Genomic DNA, 15,792 nt, shown 5'->3' on the forward strand with positions numbered 1-15,792 from the left:
AGCTGTTATCTTCAAAGTGACACCGTGATGCTGACCGACTGCACACACACACACACACACACACACACACACTGCTGCTCCATGTGAGCATCACAGCGCCACTCAGCCACACGGCGCCAGCTGTCCGCTGAACAGCATGCCTCATTGGTCAAATGTGTGATGTTGGTTAAAAAGTAACAGAATGCATTTGACTGAAGGTTGGAGGGAAGTTCCACAATTCTTTGCTTCCATAAGAACATCACCAGCAGACAGAGGAAAGTCTGGCTGGAACTGTGGCTGCTATTGGTGCCGAGTTCATGCAGGAGGTCCAGCGCAGTCGAGGCTTTCTGACCAATCACAACTCATATAAGCTCAACTTCGCATTGATGTATGAAAAAAGCTGATACGGTTGATTGTTTGTGGCCCACTGGGATCACAAATGAGGAACAAGGCTTCAATCCGCCACAAGAGTTTTGCTTTCCAAACCCTAGCGGCTGAATTGCTCTTTGGATGGAGGCACTGAGCTGCTGATTTTGCCCCTTTCCTGTGTGATGCTTAGTTTGGTGTTCCGGCTGTGGGTGTTGCTGGAGTGTGTTGAGGCTCCGGGACGGGCAGCTGTCTCACACTTGTTGTTGGGACTCGGGGAGGAACTGTGTGGTCACTGAGTGGATTCATGATCCATGTAGGGGTGGAGGGGGTGGAGGGGAGGGGGGGGGGGGGCGTTGCCTGCCCTTGGCACCGACTTGCATCAGCTAATCTTGTGAATAATGCAGAATCATGAATAAACATGGATCAATGCAGTGCAATACTGTAAAGGAGACCTGCCTTTACCCCCCCCCCCCCCCTCACTCCCTTTCCTCCCTGCCACTACGCCCCTCCCCCCTCTCTGGACACACATTGTAGTGGTGTCTCGGTGCGGGCGGGTCGGGCCTTCACCCCCCCTCAGTGGTTCAAAGGCAGCCATCCAGCAGCACAAAGCCCGCCCACTGGGAATACCCCCACAAAGGAGAAGGGGGGGCCGCTCGCCTCCTTTGCTCCGTCTGAAGCAGCCTGCCTCCACCACCTCCTATGAAAAATACAAAGCTGCCTCCACAAAAAGAAACCCTCCCGCCAGCCCCCCCGCCTGTTCCCCTTCTCCTCATTCCTCCTCCTTCTGACTTTAAATGCATCCAGTTAAATGTTACGTTCAGTACCTCTTATCTTGAGTTACCATTCACTTTCACTTTGAATGGAAAACAAAAAAATAGATGCAATGTGTCCACATGATAAAACATAGTTAATCCACAGGACACACGTGACACAAAGAGAGTTATGACTAATATGTAGAGTATTAACTTGTAAGTAAACCCATAGTACTCAGTGCGAGGCTGCATGCTTCGCTTCCTGATGACATCGCCGCTGTCCCACATCTGCACTCTTTAGCTTTAACTCATTGCAACTAGAAACACTTGGTAGGAAACCCAGTTCAAACATGTGCACGGGTGATGCTTGTGGGAACGTGCGTGTGCATTAATGTGAATGTGTGCACAGGGATTAGGCCGCTATCAGTGGAGCTCTCCCAGCCTGTCAGGCTTTAGAGGGGCCGGACAAAGAGACTGATTTCAATGTAAATGCAGCAGCTGAGAGGACACAGCTCTCTCAGTGGGGTGACTTCCCCCCCCCCCCCCCCCTCTCCCACACACTCTCTCTTTCTCAGCATGTATATTTGGTGGGGGAAACATCAAGAGAAAACCAAAGTCTGAGGTTGGTAGCAGCGGCGCTGCGCTCCACGGTGCTGCGGCGCTCTCATTAGGACAGCCATTATCCCCGTGGCCGGGCTCTGCACCTCGTTACATGCAAATAGTGCAGCTTTATCCGAGTGGCGAGAGAGAGCCAGGCTCCAAACAATGGGACAAAGCCATCCCTCCATCTATTACCTCATTCTCCGCTTCAGTGCACACGCCACAGATCTCATGGCGTCACACGTCCCCGTGACAGAAAGGCCGGGGCGGGACGCAGAGACGCGGTGACAGTTACTGTCTTAAAGTGGTTGTAAAGGACCAAGTACGTACACATTTAGTTTGCTTTTCTTTTCCGATGTAACAAGAAAAAGCATAACGTTGACCCGTCCGCCCATAGGGGAGATTAGATTAGGCTGATGAGCACGTACCTGCCAGGTGGCGGCGTGCAGGACGCTGCCTCAGGTCAGTGCTTGCTGCCAGAGGACGCCTTGCCATGGCTGTTCTGTCGTGCACACACCTGTATGCTGTCCCCGCTCTCTGTCTGCAGCTTGACATTTGGTCCGGTGAAGATAGAGGACACTGTGGGGGGAGAAGACGCAGGCCGATTAGAAGAACCAGACCAATCCTTCAGGGTGACTGTTAAAGATGGAAATGGTTATGTAGAAGTGAATACATGAAAGGGTTGGCGGTTCGAGGCCCGGCTGCTCCATGTGCCATATTGAAGTGTCCCTGAGCAAGACACCTAACCCAGTAGCCAAACTGAGAGTGTCTGATGCAGAATACATCCCCAAAAGGCCTTTTCTTTAACTTATTGTACTGAAATCAAACTAAAATGCTCGCGTTGTCTCTGTCCTTGGTAATGCGTCTGTGAGAACCATGGTACACATGACAATAGAGGGCGCCGCGTGGGGGGTTACTGCTCGCCGCTGTCTGTCCCACGGAGGAACGCGATTAGCACGCCGCGGCTGTAGTCAAACACTCACAGCTGGAGTAATTAGCCACTTCTTTATCTACATTCACTTCTCATTTGCATTATTTTGACACATCCTTCACCCACAAAACTGCAAGTGGCAGACACAGAGACACACGGGCCCTCTGGGATTGTCCACTCGGCCCTTATTTTAGGGACTAGCGGCTCTGCTCCTCGCTGTCACATGGGCGTGCAGAGGGGAGAGAGAGCATGACAAGAATCTCTCTTTGTGACCGCCGCTCTCTAATTCATTTCAGACATGAAAACCTGCTGGCTGACGATAACAGGATTAATAGTGCTGAAAAATCATAATCTGCAGGAATAAAAAAATGGAACTCTCCATTAAAATTGCCACCATGTCAGAATAACAACTTAAGGGATTGGTGATGTATGTAGCGTATCAAATAATATGGACGTGTCATCGCTGACATACCCCCATTCAATAACTCCTCTCTGTGGGATTAATTGAAATAATGGGAACTGGCTGAATCACTGAGCACATGAAACAGCGTTAATGCACATCTCTGATCTCAAAACGGTCACCGCGGCGTCAGACTTCATCTGGACTAACAAAAGGTCTACGAACCAACATCAACACCAGCTAACGTCCTCCTTAAAAAGAAAAGGGTCACAAGAAACGATTTGTGTAATGCACATTATTGATATTGTTTTTACAGACTGTTAAATGTGTTAAACCTGTGCAATTTTAAAACATTCCACACAGATGCTACAAACATGCTACAAACATGCTAAGTTGATTTCAAAGGGGGAAGATTTATTTCTAAATATACACATGTAGGTCAAAACCAAGTTGATGGTTATTTAATGTGTAAGATAATATAAAATAACATGAGCACAATACATTAATCCTTCATTTGTCCCGCAGTATGTATATATATATAAAAAAGTAATAATAATACAACTGAAGTGAAATATATACAGAAATATGTCAGGGTCCTGGGAGAAAGATGTAGTATGTGTATAGATTCATTTATAAGTAAATAGTAAAATGTGTGATTGAATTGAAGTATAAATATGTGTGTAGTGTAATATGTCATTAACACTTTTACCACTGCAGATTTATGTTGATTATTTATGTTTTTTCAAAAGATCTAAATCATTAAATGAAATCACCTCATTAACCCTCAACGTTGCCACATTTGACTGTGCTTCATTACAACCACCAAATGTCTTTGTCTGTAATCGCACACAGCGAAGTAGAATTATAAATCTAACCTTGATTCGTTTGTCACTTACATTATATGAAGTATGACCTCTGCATTGAACCTACAACAACACTTTACTGTATTCGGTGCAGTGGTCTGGTGTCCTTCTTTGGGGTAGTATATCGTATCGTATTCAGCACACAGAAATACGTCTTCAGCTGATGTTTGTTTACCACTGGGGCCGGTAGCAGGGCTGTTGTGAGCTCCCGTCTGCAGTGTGATCACCAGGGACATCGGCACCCTCACACTCACTGAGGCGCGTGGAATTCTGTACATACGTCTCTGCAGATTTGATCTCTCGTGCACTTTAGCTTAGCCATCTTAGTTTAGCTGGCAGGATGAACCCGCGGCTTCAGAGACAGATGTGCTTGCCGGTCCGTGCGTTCGTTACCAAGCAACACACGGGACAGTTGGAGGCTTTTGATACAACTTGAGGAGACCCGGCAGGGATGTGCAGACAGCTTTAACTCTGATACTACAGACAAGCGCTTTGTTTCTGAGCGTATTAATGGACCCAAAGGTTCAGAAGGATTTTTAGAAACAATGACTGAAGTCACACTAAATCTAAAGGAGTTCATCCTATCCGTGTTTTGTTGTGATTTATAAAGTTTTGATAAATCATATTTATAAATATTGTGTGTAGCAACACGAGGGGCGACACATTACAGGTACTTCAGTTAATCTAATCCAAACCACCGTCGTTTCCTCAGCCCGACCCAGCAATGACCAAGCAACTTCACCAGGCTGCCATTTGAAAGTTCACTTTGAGAAGATTGTTCTTCGTGTAACAATGACTGAAAAAGCTTTGGGAGAGCTTCCATCCGCCCCCGTGACCTCATGTTGTATTGCCACTACTGTGCTGCTGCTTTGCTGATGAAATGCGCCCACGCTGCAGCGCTGCACAGCTGATGTGTCGTACGTACTGTCCTGCAGCTCCCAGAGCCGCGGAGGAAGGTTGCTGAAGTACTCGTGGTTCAGCGCCGCCTGGGCCGACAGGCGGTTCTTTGGGAAACACTGCAGGAACCTGCTCGCCAACTCCTCGGCATGGTCCACGTAGCCCAGCCTGAGACACACAAACACACGTGATCAGGAACACACACACGCAGCAGAGTATATATAGTCACCTATCGTACCATTCATTCCTCTCTGACAACAGAAAAACAAGCTGAAGGTCTGTTGACCCAAAGGGAAAAAACCTTAGAGACGCACACACACATGCTCACAGCGCGCTGCTCTGAGCTCGCCTCGCACACGGCCAGTGGGTCACCGTGGAAAACACAAAGCGTTCATTAAAGCTGCCGCTCTGTGAAGGTGTGTGTGTGCGTTGATACTGGGAGTCGCTGAACTCCTGAACCAGCCCTTTACTGCAGCGCCGACGGGGAGAAAGATTGAAAATAAACAAAGAGCAACACATTCAGAGAGTAATTAGGCCTCCACTGCATTAAATAAACATGATGTTATGAGCTCCCGGTGCCTGCGTGCTCCGCGAGCTTCTCATGGACAGCCGCTCCCATAGCTCCCAATGGGGGTCTCAGCTCCACCCATCAGGAGGAGGAATCTCTGTCAGCGCCTATCAGCAAAGAGGCAGATGAAGTTAGTCCACCAGGGCCTCTTCTTTGGTTGGTGAACGGGTGTTTAAGGAGAGCCTGGTAGTGGGACAGAAGACAGAAGCTGAAGCTGCAGATGAGTAAAAATGACTCATAGTACAGCTCATTTATTTAAGGTCAATGTTCAACCATCAAGCTCAATCTATCTGCGCTCTGGATTCTATCCATTTCCCCCACAAACACTACAATGGCCGACATGCAACAAGCCGTGGAGCCGTTCTTCCCCGACGCGACTACTACACATTACACGTTAACATCAAGACACAAACAAATGGGTCAAAAACGCAAACGGTGGACTTGTATTCAGTAACTATTATGGCGTGCCCAGTGAAGTCCCACTCTAGAACCCAGGAATCAAGGACAACTCTGGAACAGGGAACTTAACTTGGCAAAGGATTTGCTTTGTAGTTTCCCTGCAGGCATCAGGCCAAGCAGGCCGATACGTTCAGGTGTGAAATCACCTCGTTACGAGCAGGACGGCCTTTGAGCAGTGTCGGCGCACAAAGGGGGCACATTCCTTCGTGCCATCGCTGTCCGCTCGGCAGTGTGACTGAGTGTTGAGATCGATCGTATCTCCTGAAACGATCAAACCGCTGCGGGTGATGGCACATCCCGGCAGAGAGAAGCATTCCTCCTTCAGCGGCGCATGGCGGGTGCCGCTTCGTGGTATTCTATCAGCGAGCTGCAGCGAGGACCCGGGGGAGGCGAGAAGCAGGCAGCCACCTGCCCGTAACGCCCCCCCCACCACAGAAAGCCGCAGACCGGTCTCTGTTGGGACAAAGCTGCCGCAGGAGCCCTGTAGACGTCCCACTATGAGCTGTTCATTCAAGGATGCAACTAGGACCTGCAGACGGACGGCCTCAGCATGACCCTTCTAGTGGTCCCGTTCTTAACCCACCAACGCTCATGTGGTCGTGTCTTTGCTGCCCAGTGAGAGCAAAGCATGCGTTGTGCGCTGGGACAGGACTGTCGATCAGGGAACCTGCGTCGCTCTGGTGACACCTGGTTAAGGTAACTCGTTCACAGGCTTACATTGCTTCTGCTGGATGAGGACAACCAGCAGGACGGGGACACGGCTGACAGACCAACTCTCAGGGCGGAGACAGTGTCCATCGCTCCCTGGCCGCCGATACAACCTCACACGCACTTCCCCACTCACTCACCCACCGTCGCCCGCAGTGGGGAGCACGGTCGTCCTCCATCACAGGGTTGGTGGTTCCATCCCAGGCTCTGCTAACCCGCATGTCCATGTGTCCTTGGGCAAGACACTGAACCCAACATGGCTCCTGTAGCTGTGACTACAGTGTGTGAATGTTAGTGACTGATGGCAGGTGTCACTGTGTGTGGTTCTCCTGTCATCAGTGTGTGAATGGGTGAATGATGTCATCAGGGTGTGAATGGGTGAATGATGTCATCAGGGTGTGAATGGGTGAATGATGTCATCAGTGTGTGAATGGGTGAATGATGTCATCAGGGTGTGAATGGGTGAATGATGTCATCAGGGTGTGAATGGGTGAATGATGTCATCAGGGTGTGAATGGGTGAATGATGTCATCAGGGTGTGAATGGGTGAATGATGTCATCAGGGTGTGAATGGGTGAATGATGTCATCAGTGTATGAATGGGTGAATGATGTCATGTAGTGTTAAAGCGCTTTGAGTGGTCAGAAGACTAGAAAAGCGCTGTACACGTACAGGCCATTTACCATTCTTCTGTCCCCTTTGCTCACATGTTTGTTTCCTCCTGGAGACACCCCCCCCTCCAGATGTACTCATGGGGAACACAGCATCTGGGACCGGCCCCCAACTCTGCCCCAGCGACCTCGTCGATGTGGCACTTGTCCCAGAGCAGAATAGTACACACACACACACACACACACACACACACACAGGTTGTATGCTGCAGGAAAGTAGAGGATGGGAGCTGCAAAGAGTGCGTTCACTTCCCCGCGGAGTAGCGCTCAGCAGACAGGAACGAGGGTACTAGAGTACTACAACATCCCATGACATTACACACACACACACACACACACACACACACACACACACACACACACACACACTGAACTCGTGTTTGAGTGGTTCACTTACTTATTCCACGCTTGTCTGAGCTTCTTAGCGCTGTAAACTGTAAAGCGGTCTGTAATGAGAGGAGCACAACAAACCAATAGTTTATTCCAATCGTCACATATAGAAACCGTAGCAGAAGCTCAAATGGGCAGATCCTTTCCATTCCTGCCTCGGGTTTGAATTTGAAACATGTGCAAGAAGAATCAGCAGGAGGAGATAGTAACTTAAGAACACTTGGGAAATGGCGGCATGAAATTAATCGAATTGATTGAAAAGAGGATTTTGAAAGTGAAAGGCGCTGCATTCTAATCCTACCTCACTATCCATACAGGGATTCACTGTGTCCCAATACAGGAATGTCCAAAATACCAAAAACAGCCGTTCTGTCATTTGCAGGCTAGAAAGCGTTTCAGGCTCTTCTGACCCACAATCCTTTGCAAAGAGGATAAATGAGTGAGTGAACGTTTCCAGTTGACTGCATGCTGCACGTAACTCGTACTACTGTTCTGTAACATCATGTACTACAATGAAATCTGAGTCCATGGAGGGAAGTGAGCAGGGATTATTGATGTGTGTGTTACAGGTAGTTGTTCTGTGAATACCAACTTCACTACATGGAAATTGTGGCGCAACTCAGAAACAGGAGTGCATAAAACAATAAAAATAAATTGTATGTCCATCTTCAATGCACTAAATGACAAAAATTAATTTCACAAAAAAATAAAAACGACACAAATTTTAAAAATGATATATATATTCCATTTTTCAAGGTCTCTGAAAGTGCCTCCTGTCCATTTGTCGATGCCTGTAGGCGTTCTCAGACGGCGGACGCTGAGCCACATAGCAACAGGCTCGGGATTGTTAGCTCGGAGTTTCTCCCTCACACCCGGTCCAATCACATGCGGGCTGGGTGGAGCAGGGGTGGATGATGGACACAGGGTGGATGAATCGAATGACAGAAGGATGGATGGCCCGACTTTGAATCTACTTACTTTTACCATGAACGCCTATCAAGCAATTGTAATATCACAAGGGGATTTTTGCTCTTTATTGATTATTTGACCATCTATGATCATGTCTGCGTCGATGTATGTTGTATATGGATGCCTCTCTCCAAATCAAAAAGCATCCTTTCTGGGGATCATACACTGAACAAGTCATTCTAAATATTATAACCTCTTTAATGATACACAATGGCCCTTTGACTTTCTTCTTTAACCTGGCACTAGTCGCAACACATGACTGCAAACAGCCGAATGGGGAATCGTTCCATAACTGCAGAGGATGTGAAAAAGAAGCGGGGCCTCCAACCACCCGGTGCTGATGAGATCCAACCGTAAGAGCATGTTTGGGACATGAACGTGATGAATCACAGCCAGAGGAGCTGTTAGGGAGACGCACTCCTGCCCCCTGCTGGGCCGGACATGGAACAAGCTGCTCTCACATCACTGCGTAGACTCGCTTCAAAGACCTCGAGGATCCAGGTTATTATCATACTTTCCCATCAGTCCAAACTGACTCTGGTTTGATCACGGCGGGTCAGTCGCATGTGGACGGGTGAGGCAAAGCGGGAAGCGGAACCATTTAGCTGGTGTTACACAGAAATCTGTCCCCTCTGAAAAGTTGTAGTTTGATAAGTGGTGCATTTCCTTTTTTTAATCTATGTTGTTGTTTATTTTATCTTACTTCTTTCTTTTTGCACATACCATATAACTACATGATATAAATAAGCACAAAAATAAGAGTATTTTAAAGTTAATCATCAAAACAGTGCAAGTGCATCTGGGGATCACTATCTCTTTAAATGTGGAGATGTTTATTTTTCAACCATACCAAAAAATAACATATAAATATATCGACATTGTATATAACTGCCATGACACGTAAAGCTGATCCTCTTGGTCTGCCTGCGTTTGTTGAAAGTGCACACACCACATGAGCAGATGTGGTGGTGTGTGTGTGTCAGACAGCTGTTCCCAGTGTGTGAGAGGCAAACATGAGCCGAGCGTCGCCATGGCCACGGGATGAGCGCGTGCATGGGGACGGGTTGTGTGTGCGTGTGACCACGAGGGCCCTCCGGTTGGTCCCTAATTGGCCACTGGAGATGTGAGGTGGCTCTGTGACGCCATCGCTCCGACCGTCTTCACGTCTCTGCGCTCGTCCTCTCTCTCTCAGTCCATCAGCCAACACTAATCTGCAGTCCCTCTATTCATGTTCCCTCTAAAAGCCCTAATGAGCTCCCAGAGGGCATGGCGGCCCTGGCAGAGCTGCCACCCCCATGCCCAGCCCTCCTGCCCCTCCTGCCCCCCTGCTGCTGTATGCATGTGTTACAGTGAGACCTGGTTCATGTTGGTGATGTATATAAACCACGTAACCCACCTCAGTGTGGCTCATCAATGGCACACAAGCAATACATATCCAAAGGAACTGTTAGGCGGAATTATATTTCATGGGTTGTGTAACGCTGACTCCTAATCGCCACGGCAAACAAGCTTCTTCATCGTGTGCTCAGATGTTCCACAAGCCAAGGAAAATATTACCACAACTCACTCTCACATCCAAAAAGTCCATCAGAGTAACGTATGCTAATCATTTATTATACGTTATGTTTAGCCCGTGCTAACACATACGATGCGGCATGCTAACCATTTAGCATACAAAACACTCATCGTACAGAGTTCCCTGTATTCAATGTTCACCCTCTGGGCAGCGTTGGGTGGGACTCTTCAGTGAGGGTTTACAGCAACAGGGTCGCACCTGGTTTGAAGTGAGGCAGAGAGGTAACGCCGGGCCAGCTGTCCTCTGAGGGGGTGCCGATGACCTGGAACACACACACAGGAGAGACATTGCAGCAAATACAAACCCAGTACACGCTCTTTGCTGTGGCTTTGTGCCTAGCATTTAACAGTTAGCATGAGAAGCTACAATATTAGATGGATCACACAGATTTAGGTCAGTACTCATAAAACAATACAACTATTTATGATTGACTCTCAATACAAGAGTGTGTCAGGGAAGCAAAGCAGGTAAAGCATATAAACAATGCATCAGGCATTAAATATATGGATTCCGCATTGAGAGACTCCAGCAGCAGTCATGGTCGGCCCAGCGTTTATGGAGAGGTCGGCTGGAGTTCTCAAGCACACGGCCCAAGGTTTATGAGGACAGAACCCAGAGACGTGCCTTCCACACGATCCCTGGCAGCTCGGCAGCATAATAGTTTCCAGATGGCCTACAGCATGGGAGGTGCTGCTGGAGCCAATGTGGGCTCATCTCCATTTCTGATGGCTGCCTTTCATGTGGCTGACGTCTGGGATTCAGAAGATACATCTTTCCATCCGCAGAAACAGCCCAGGCCAGGAAGGAAAATGTTTTTGAAAACCAGAGGAATTTAATAGGAAAAGGTCAGAGGCTAGTTTGCCTCATGTTGGCCCCTTGTGGGAGTCACAGCGGATGTAGTAACAAATCACCACACTAGAGGGCAGTCCAGCACCAGCAGGCCGGCCTCAGGGAGCCTTCTGTACAAAGAGAGCGGGGCAGCTGCTGGACTTCATGGGAAGACGTCCCGTGGTTGGAAAAGGTCATGGATTATTTCAACATTAAAACATTAAGCCAACCGGTCAAATGACTTCGCTCACTCACACATCTGCTACTAGTGTGTCAGTTCAACGTAAAGTCAGCAGACAGAACCTCGGGCAGAAGGAGAAAGTTCTGCCTCAGAGGAATCTGTGAGGTCAATGGTCGTGACCCTTTGTTCTGCAAACATACATACACCTAAAACTCCATGACAGCCAGACACAAACAAAGAGGACGTCCGACCTTCACGGGATCCCCCAATTATATTTAGCAGGCAGAGAATGGAGGGATTACAGACGTCTGTGAGTGTGAGACGACTCATCAGTGGACAGGGCAGCTGCCACAAAGAGCTCCAGAACATCACATGCACATCATCTCCCGCCCTCATCACAGCCCCAGTGAGCAGCTCAGGCCCTCCTGGTCGTCAGTGACAAGCTGAACCAAATGGGGAGGACTATGCTGGTCCACGTGTTGGTAGCACACGGAGCATCATGGTCCACGTGCTGGTAGCACACGGAGCATCATGGTCCACGTGCTGGTAGCACACGGAGCATCATGGTCCACGTGCTGGTAGCACACGGAGCAGCATGGTCCACGTGCTGGTAGCACACGGAGCATCATGGTCCACGTGCTGGTAGCACACGGAGCATCATGGTCCACGTGCTGGTAGCACACGGAGCATCATGGTCCACGTGCTGGTAGCACACGGAGCATCATGGTCCACGTGCTGGTAGCACACGGAGCAGCATGGTCCACGTGCTGGTAGCACACGGAGCATCATGGTCCACGTGCTGGTAGCACACGGAGCATCATGGTCCACGTGCTGGTAGCACACGGAGCATCATGGTCCACGTGCTGGTAGCACACGGAGCATCATGGTCCACGTGCTGGTAGCACACGGAGCAGCATGGTCCACGTGCTGGTAGCACACGGAGCAGCATGGTCCACGTGCTGGTAGCACACGGAGCATCATGGTCCACGTGCTGGTAGCACACGGAGCAGCATGGTCCACGTGCTGGTAGCACACGGAGCATCATGGTCCACGTGCTGGTAGCACACGGAGCATCATGGTCCACGTGCTGGTAGCACACGGAGCAGCATGGTCCACGTGCTGGTAGCACACGGAGCATCATGGTCCACGTGCTGGTAGCACACGGCTGCAGGGGACGTGAATGTAAGCACACACGTAATGTAAGCTTGTACTTCCGTGTCTGTCACGTGCACTGCAGTCTGTTCACATGGGCAAAATCAAACCAAAGGTGGGCTCATTTAGCCCACCAAATACAATAATCTAGTTATTTTCAGAATGATATTTGTCAGACGATGTAATTAGTTGGCGTGGAATGGTATTTTTGTGATTCTGGTAGTAATTGCGTGTGAAACTCGATTGGCTGTAAATTGCCCCTAAATTCAATTAGATTACTTGGCATCAAGCAGGTATTGTCTTCATGTGAGTAACTAGGGAGGGGCTCCATGCTGATATCGGATCATGCTGGGATTCAGTCCCTCGGGGTTGGAACTGTCTCTTGGTGTGTACGTGGCCTCTTAACCCACACACACACATTCCTACCTCCACTCTGGGCCTGTGTCCTGACGCTGACCCCGGGCCTCCTCCCACTTTGACAATCACAGTCCCACCCTGGCTGCTCCCTGATCCGATTGGGAGGAGGTCCAGGGGATCAGAACCAGAGCCAAGTGGATCAGCTGTCTGCCCTGTGTTCAGTGAGCTCTGACCATCCTGTCTGGGTTCAGCGGGTGGGGGCTCATGTCACTGACACAGCGCCTATTATTTTCTCCCAGCAGCGTCTGGCTCTGTCCCGAGGGAGGCTCGCATGGTCACTGGGCTCTGCTACGATACAGAGAGGCGAGTGAGCCGGACCCTTGAAGCTGTCACGGTGTGGATTTGTTTCCTGTCTTATTTAGTAGTTTCCTGCTCCTTGTGTCTCCGGGTTACTTCACTTACTGCCTTGTCCTGTGATTGTCTGGTTGTTTCCACCTGTGTCCTCCTAGTGTATCTAAGCCCCGTGTGTCTTGCGTCCATTGATTGTTCAACCCTGGATGTCCTACTCTCAGTGTCTTGCCTGTTCCTGTCTGCGTTTTGCTTTCCTTTTGTTTTCAAACTCTGCGTTTGAGTCCTGCACACCTTCCCGTTGGTGACAGAAGCATGATGTTCCCCCGGTTCCACCCGGGGAGGCTCAGTCACAGGCAGCGTCCTCCCGCCTGTCTGAGGCCCTTTAAACAACTGACTGATGGACTGGAAGGTGCTTTATGTTGGACTACAGAGGCTCCGTGTCCGCTCTGCACTACGTGTAGGGTGGATCATCAAAATACACACCTCCTACCAGGAGACGCCATAGAACATAGGACAAGAGAAGATAAACGGATGGACAAACCAATGGAACACAAAATAATAAGTGGCCTAAAATAACTACAGACGTGTCATTACTGAAGTAATGGCCCCCCTAACGTCCCACATTCAACACTCAGTCACAGTCACTGGGCTCACGATGCAAAATATGGCATCTACAGGGCATGAATCAGACTCTGCATCATTTCTACACCAACACTAATCATCATCTCTATTGCTGTGAAGCTCTAATCTGATGAATGACGTTAATCACGTGTGAAAAAGCCAACGTGTTGGTGGAAGCACCAGAGCCTGCGCCCAGAAACACCAGCTATGCTATTATCCACGTTGCTTCTATTCCACTATTCACATCACAGGTCATTTAGCCGGCGCTTTTATCCAAAGCGACTTGCATTACACTTTTAACCCATGGCTCTTACATGTTTGCCCGGGGAGCAATTAGGGCTTAGGTGTCTTGCTCAGGGACACTTCGACATGGAACATGGGGCAGCCGGGACTCGAACCACCAACACTAATATAAGGAGGCGTACACACACCTCAGAGTGGACAGTGGACATTTCCGCCCTGTCTCTCTTCATATAGTCCTTGCAGTGGGCTGACAGCTAGTTAACCAGCTGGCGGGGGCCGGCCCCGTCCCCACATCCGCACAGAGCACCTGGAGAGATGGAACCATAGAGAGTTCTGCCCTGTAACGGTCACATGATCAAACCAGTGAAAGCAGATCAGCTGGCTGCATCAAGGTGCACTGGACATGGTAGGAGGAGAGGACCACGTTTCTATATGAACGATGCTTGCTGATCAAATACAGTCACAATATCTTTCTGATGGAGCAGTGTCAGCAGTATAGAGAGCTGAGGCGGAAGGCAAAGCCCTCTGGTCGCGAGCGCTGGGTGGTGGCGATTTGGTGAGGAGACATAAGAAAGAGGCCGGGGATCAACATCTCCCTGCGGATATCTGAACAATCCTGCTGGCCCCTCAGATAGGATGAAGATAACGGATGGACGCAACATCAGAGGCTTCCTTCCATTATCTTCTGAATGAGGATAATGACCTTGAATATTGAAACACTCCCCTTAAACACTCTGCAATGAGCAGCAGTGGATGTCAAGAGCTCTCCTTTCTCACAAGAAAGCAAGCGGCCCGGTCTGCAGATCGGCAGACATCAGAACAAGCGCAGGCCCACGAATGACATTCCCCATCTGAGGACGTTTTAGGTGATGAGGCTGACCTTTCCTCTTCCTCTCTTCAAACAACATGGCCTTTAAGATGCTTGTGACTGCACATAATTCATCGATGGTGCCCTTCACGGGTCGAGGCTGTGCATCCAAAGTCGGACCCATCCCGACAGCCCGGCAGCAGACACACAGAGCAGGCGGCACCGGTGGAAATCTCACGATCAGGCTTGCCCTGACGAGAAGGCTGGTACTGTGATCACGTTCCGCCTCGCCAAACCACACAGCGCCGCAATTGTTCATCTAAACTAATGCACACACAGAATGTGATCGCTATGAGAAACAGTCATTTCTAATGGATGGAGCAGAATGCTAAAATGATGAAAGAAACAAAGGTGTTTAGAACTGTCCAACCACATCATGTAGCGCCAAGCTGAAATAAAGGTATGTGATCCTCGCAGCACAAAAAGCCACAAAAGTAATTGTGCAATCAAAGTAATTAAGGATACATTCAAATGTGAATGCAGATAGAGAAGTAAAGCACGTTACAACCCAACAATAGAAGGCCAGTGGTCGCAGTGGGGGTGTGCGTGTGGCCCTTTGGTCCATCGGGTTGTAGGTAAAGCAGTCAGCTCATTACAAAAGGGCCCTAAATGCTGTGAGTAAAGAGATAAAGAAGAACACAATAGTTTGCACAGTGGACCTAAACGTCTCACATAGGAAGAAATCCCTTTTATTCAGGTGTGTCTTCCGTGTTTTGACGCTCACACGTGTGCACCAGCCCTTATCTGCGTACCTTCAGTTCTCCAGTGGACCTCCATGATGGCGCCAGAGCGTAAAAGATGGGAAGATGTCTGGCCAAGCTGAAGCGCCTCTGCAGGGAACGAGTGTGCAGCTGAGCCCCCCATCACCGGCAGACCTCTCTGGTCCAATCCCGGTGTGCCTTTGGGTCTGGGCGGGGCTGCAGCTTCTCACAGCTTCTTACCGGCGTAAAGGACAATCAATAAGAAGCATTTCGGTTCCCCTCCTCCCGCTCTGGGAGAGAGCGGCTGCCTGCAGGGCTTTCTGCACCTGAGCTCATCCAACAACTCAAAAGCCATTGCG

At 49.3% G+C, this 15,792-nt stretch overlaps 1 protein-coding gene across 3 annotated transcripts in view; it reads right to left on the reverse strand.

Annotated features, from left to right (window-relative positions):
* cdk14 (cyclin dependent kinase 14) overlaps window positions 1-15,792 on the reverse strand; it is a 116,556-nt gene that overhangs the window by 23,211 nt on the left and 77,553 nt on the right. For all 3 annotated transcript variants that reach the window (XM_040164536.2, XM_040164537.2, XM_040164538.2), the window contains 4 exons: window positions 10,330-10,393; window positions 7,594-7,642; window positions 4,820-4,959; window positions 2,129-2,279 (listed from right to left, as the gene is read on the reverse strand). In XM_040164536.2, the coding sequence (XP_040020470.1) occupies window positions 2,164-2,279; window positions 4,820-4,959; window positions 7,594-7,642; window positions 10,330-10,393 (369 nt within the window). In that variant the 3' untranslated portion in view covers window positions 2,129-2,163. The remainder of the gene's footprint in view (window positions 1-2,128; window positions 2,280-4,819; window positions 4,960-7,593; window positions 7,643-10,329; window positions 10,394-15,792) is intronic.

This window comes from Gasterosteus aculeatus, chromosome 20, assembly GCF_964276395.1.
Source record: "Gasterosteus aculeatus chromosome 20, fGasAcu3.hap1.1, whole genome shotgun sequence".
Taxonomy (NCBI): domain Eukaryota; kingdom Metazoa; phylum Chordata; class Actinopteri; order Perciformes; family Gasterosteidae; genus Gasterosteus; species Gasterosteus aculeatus.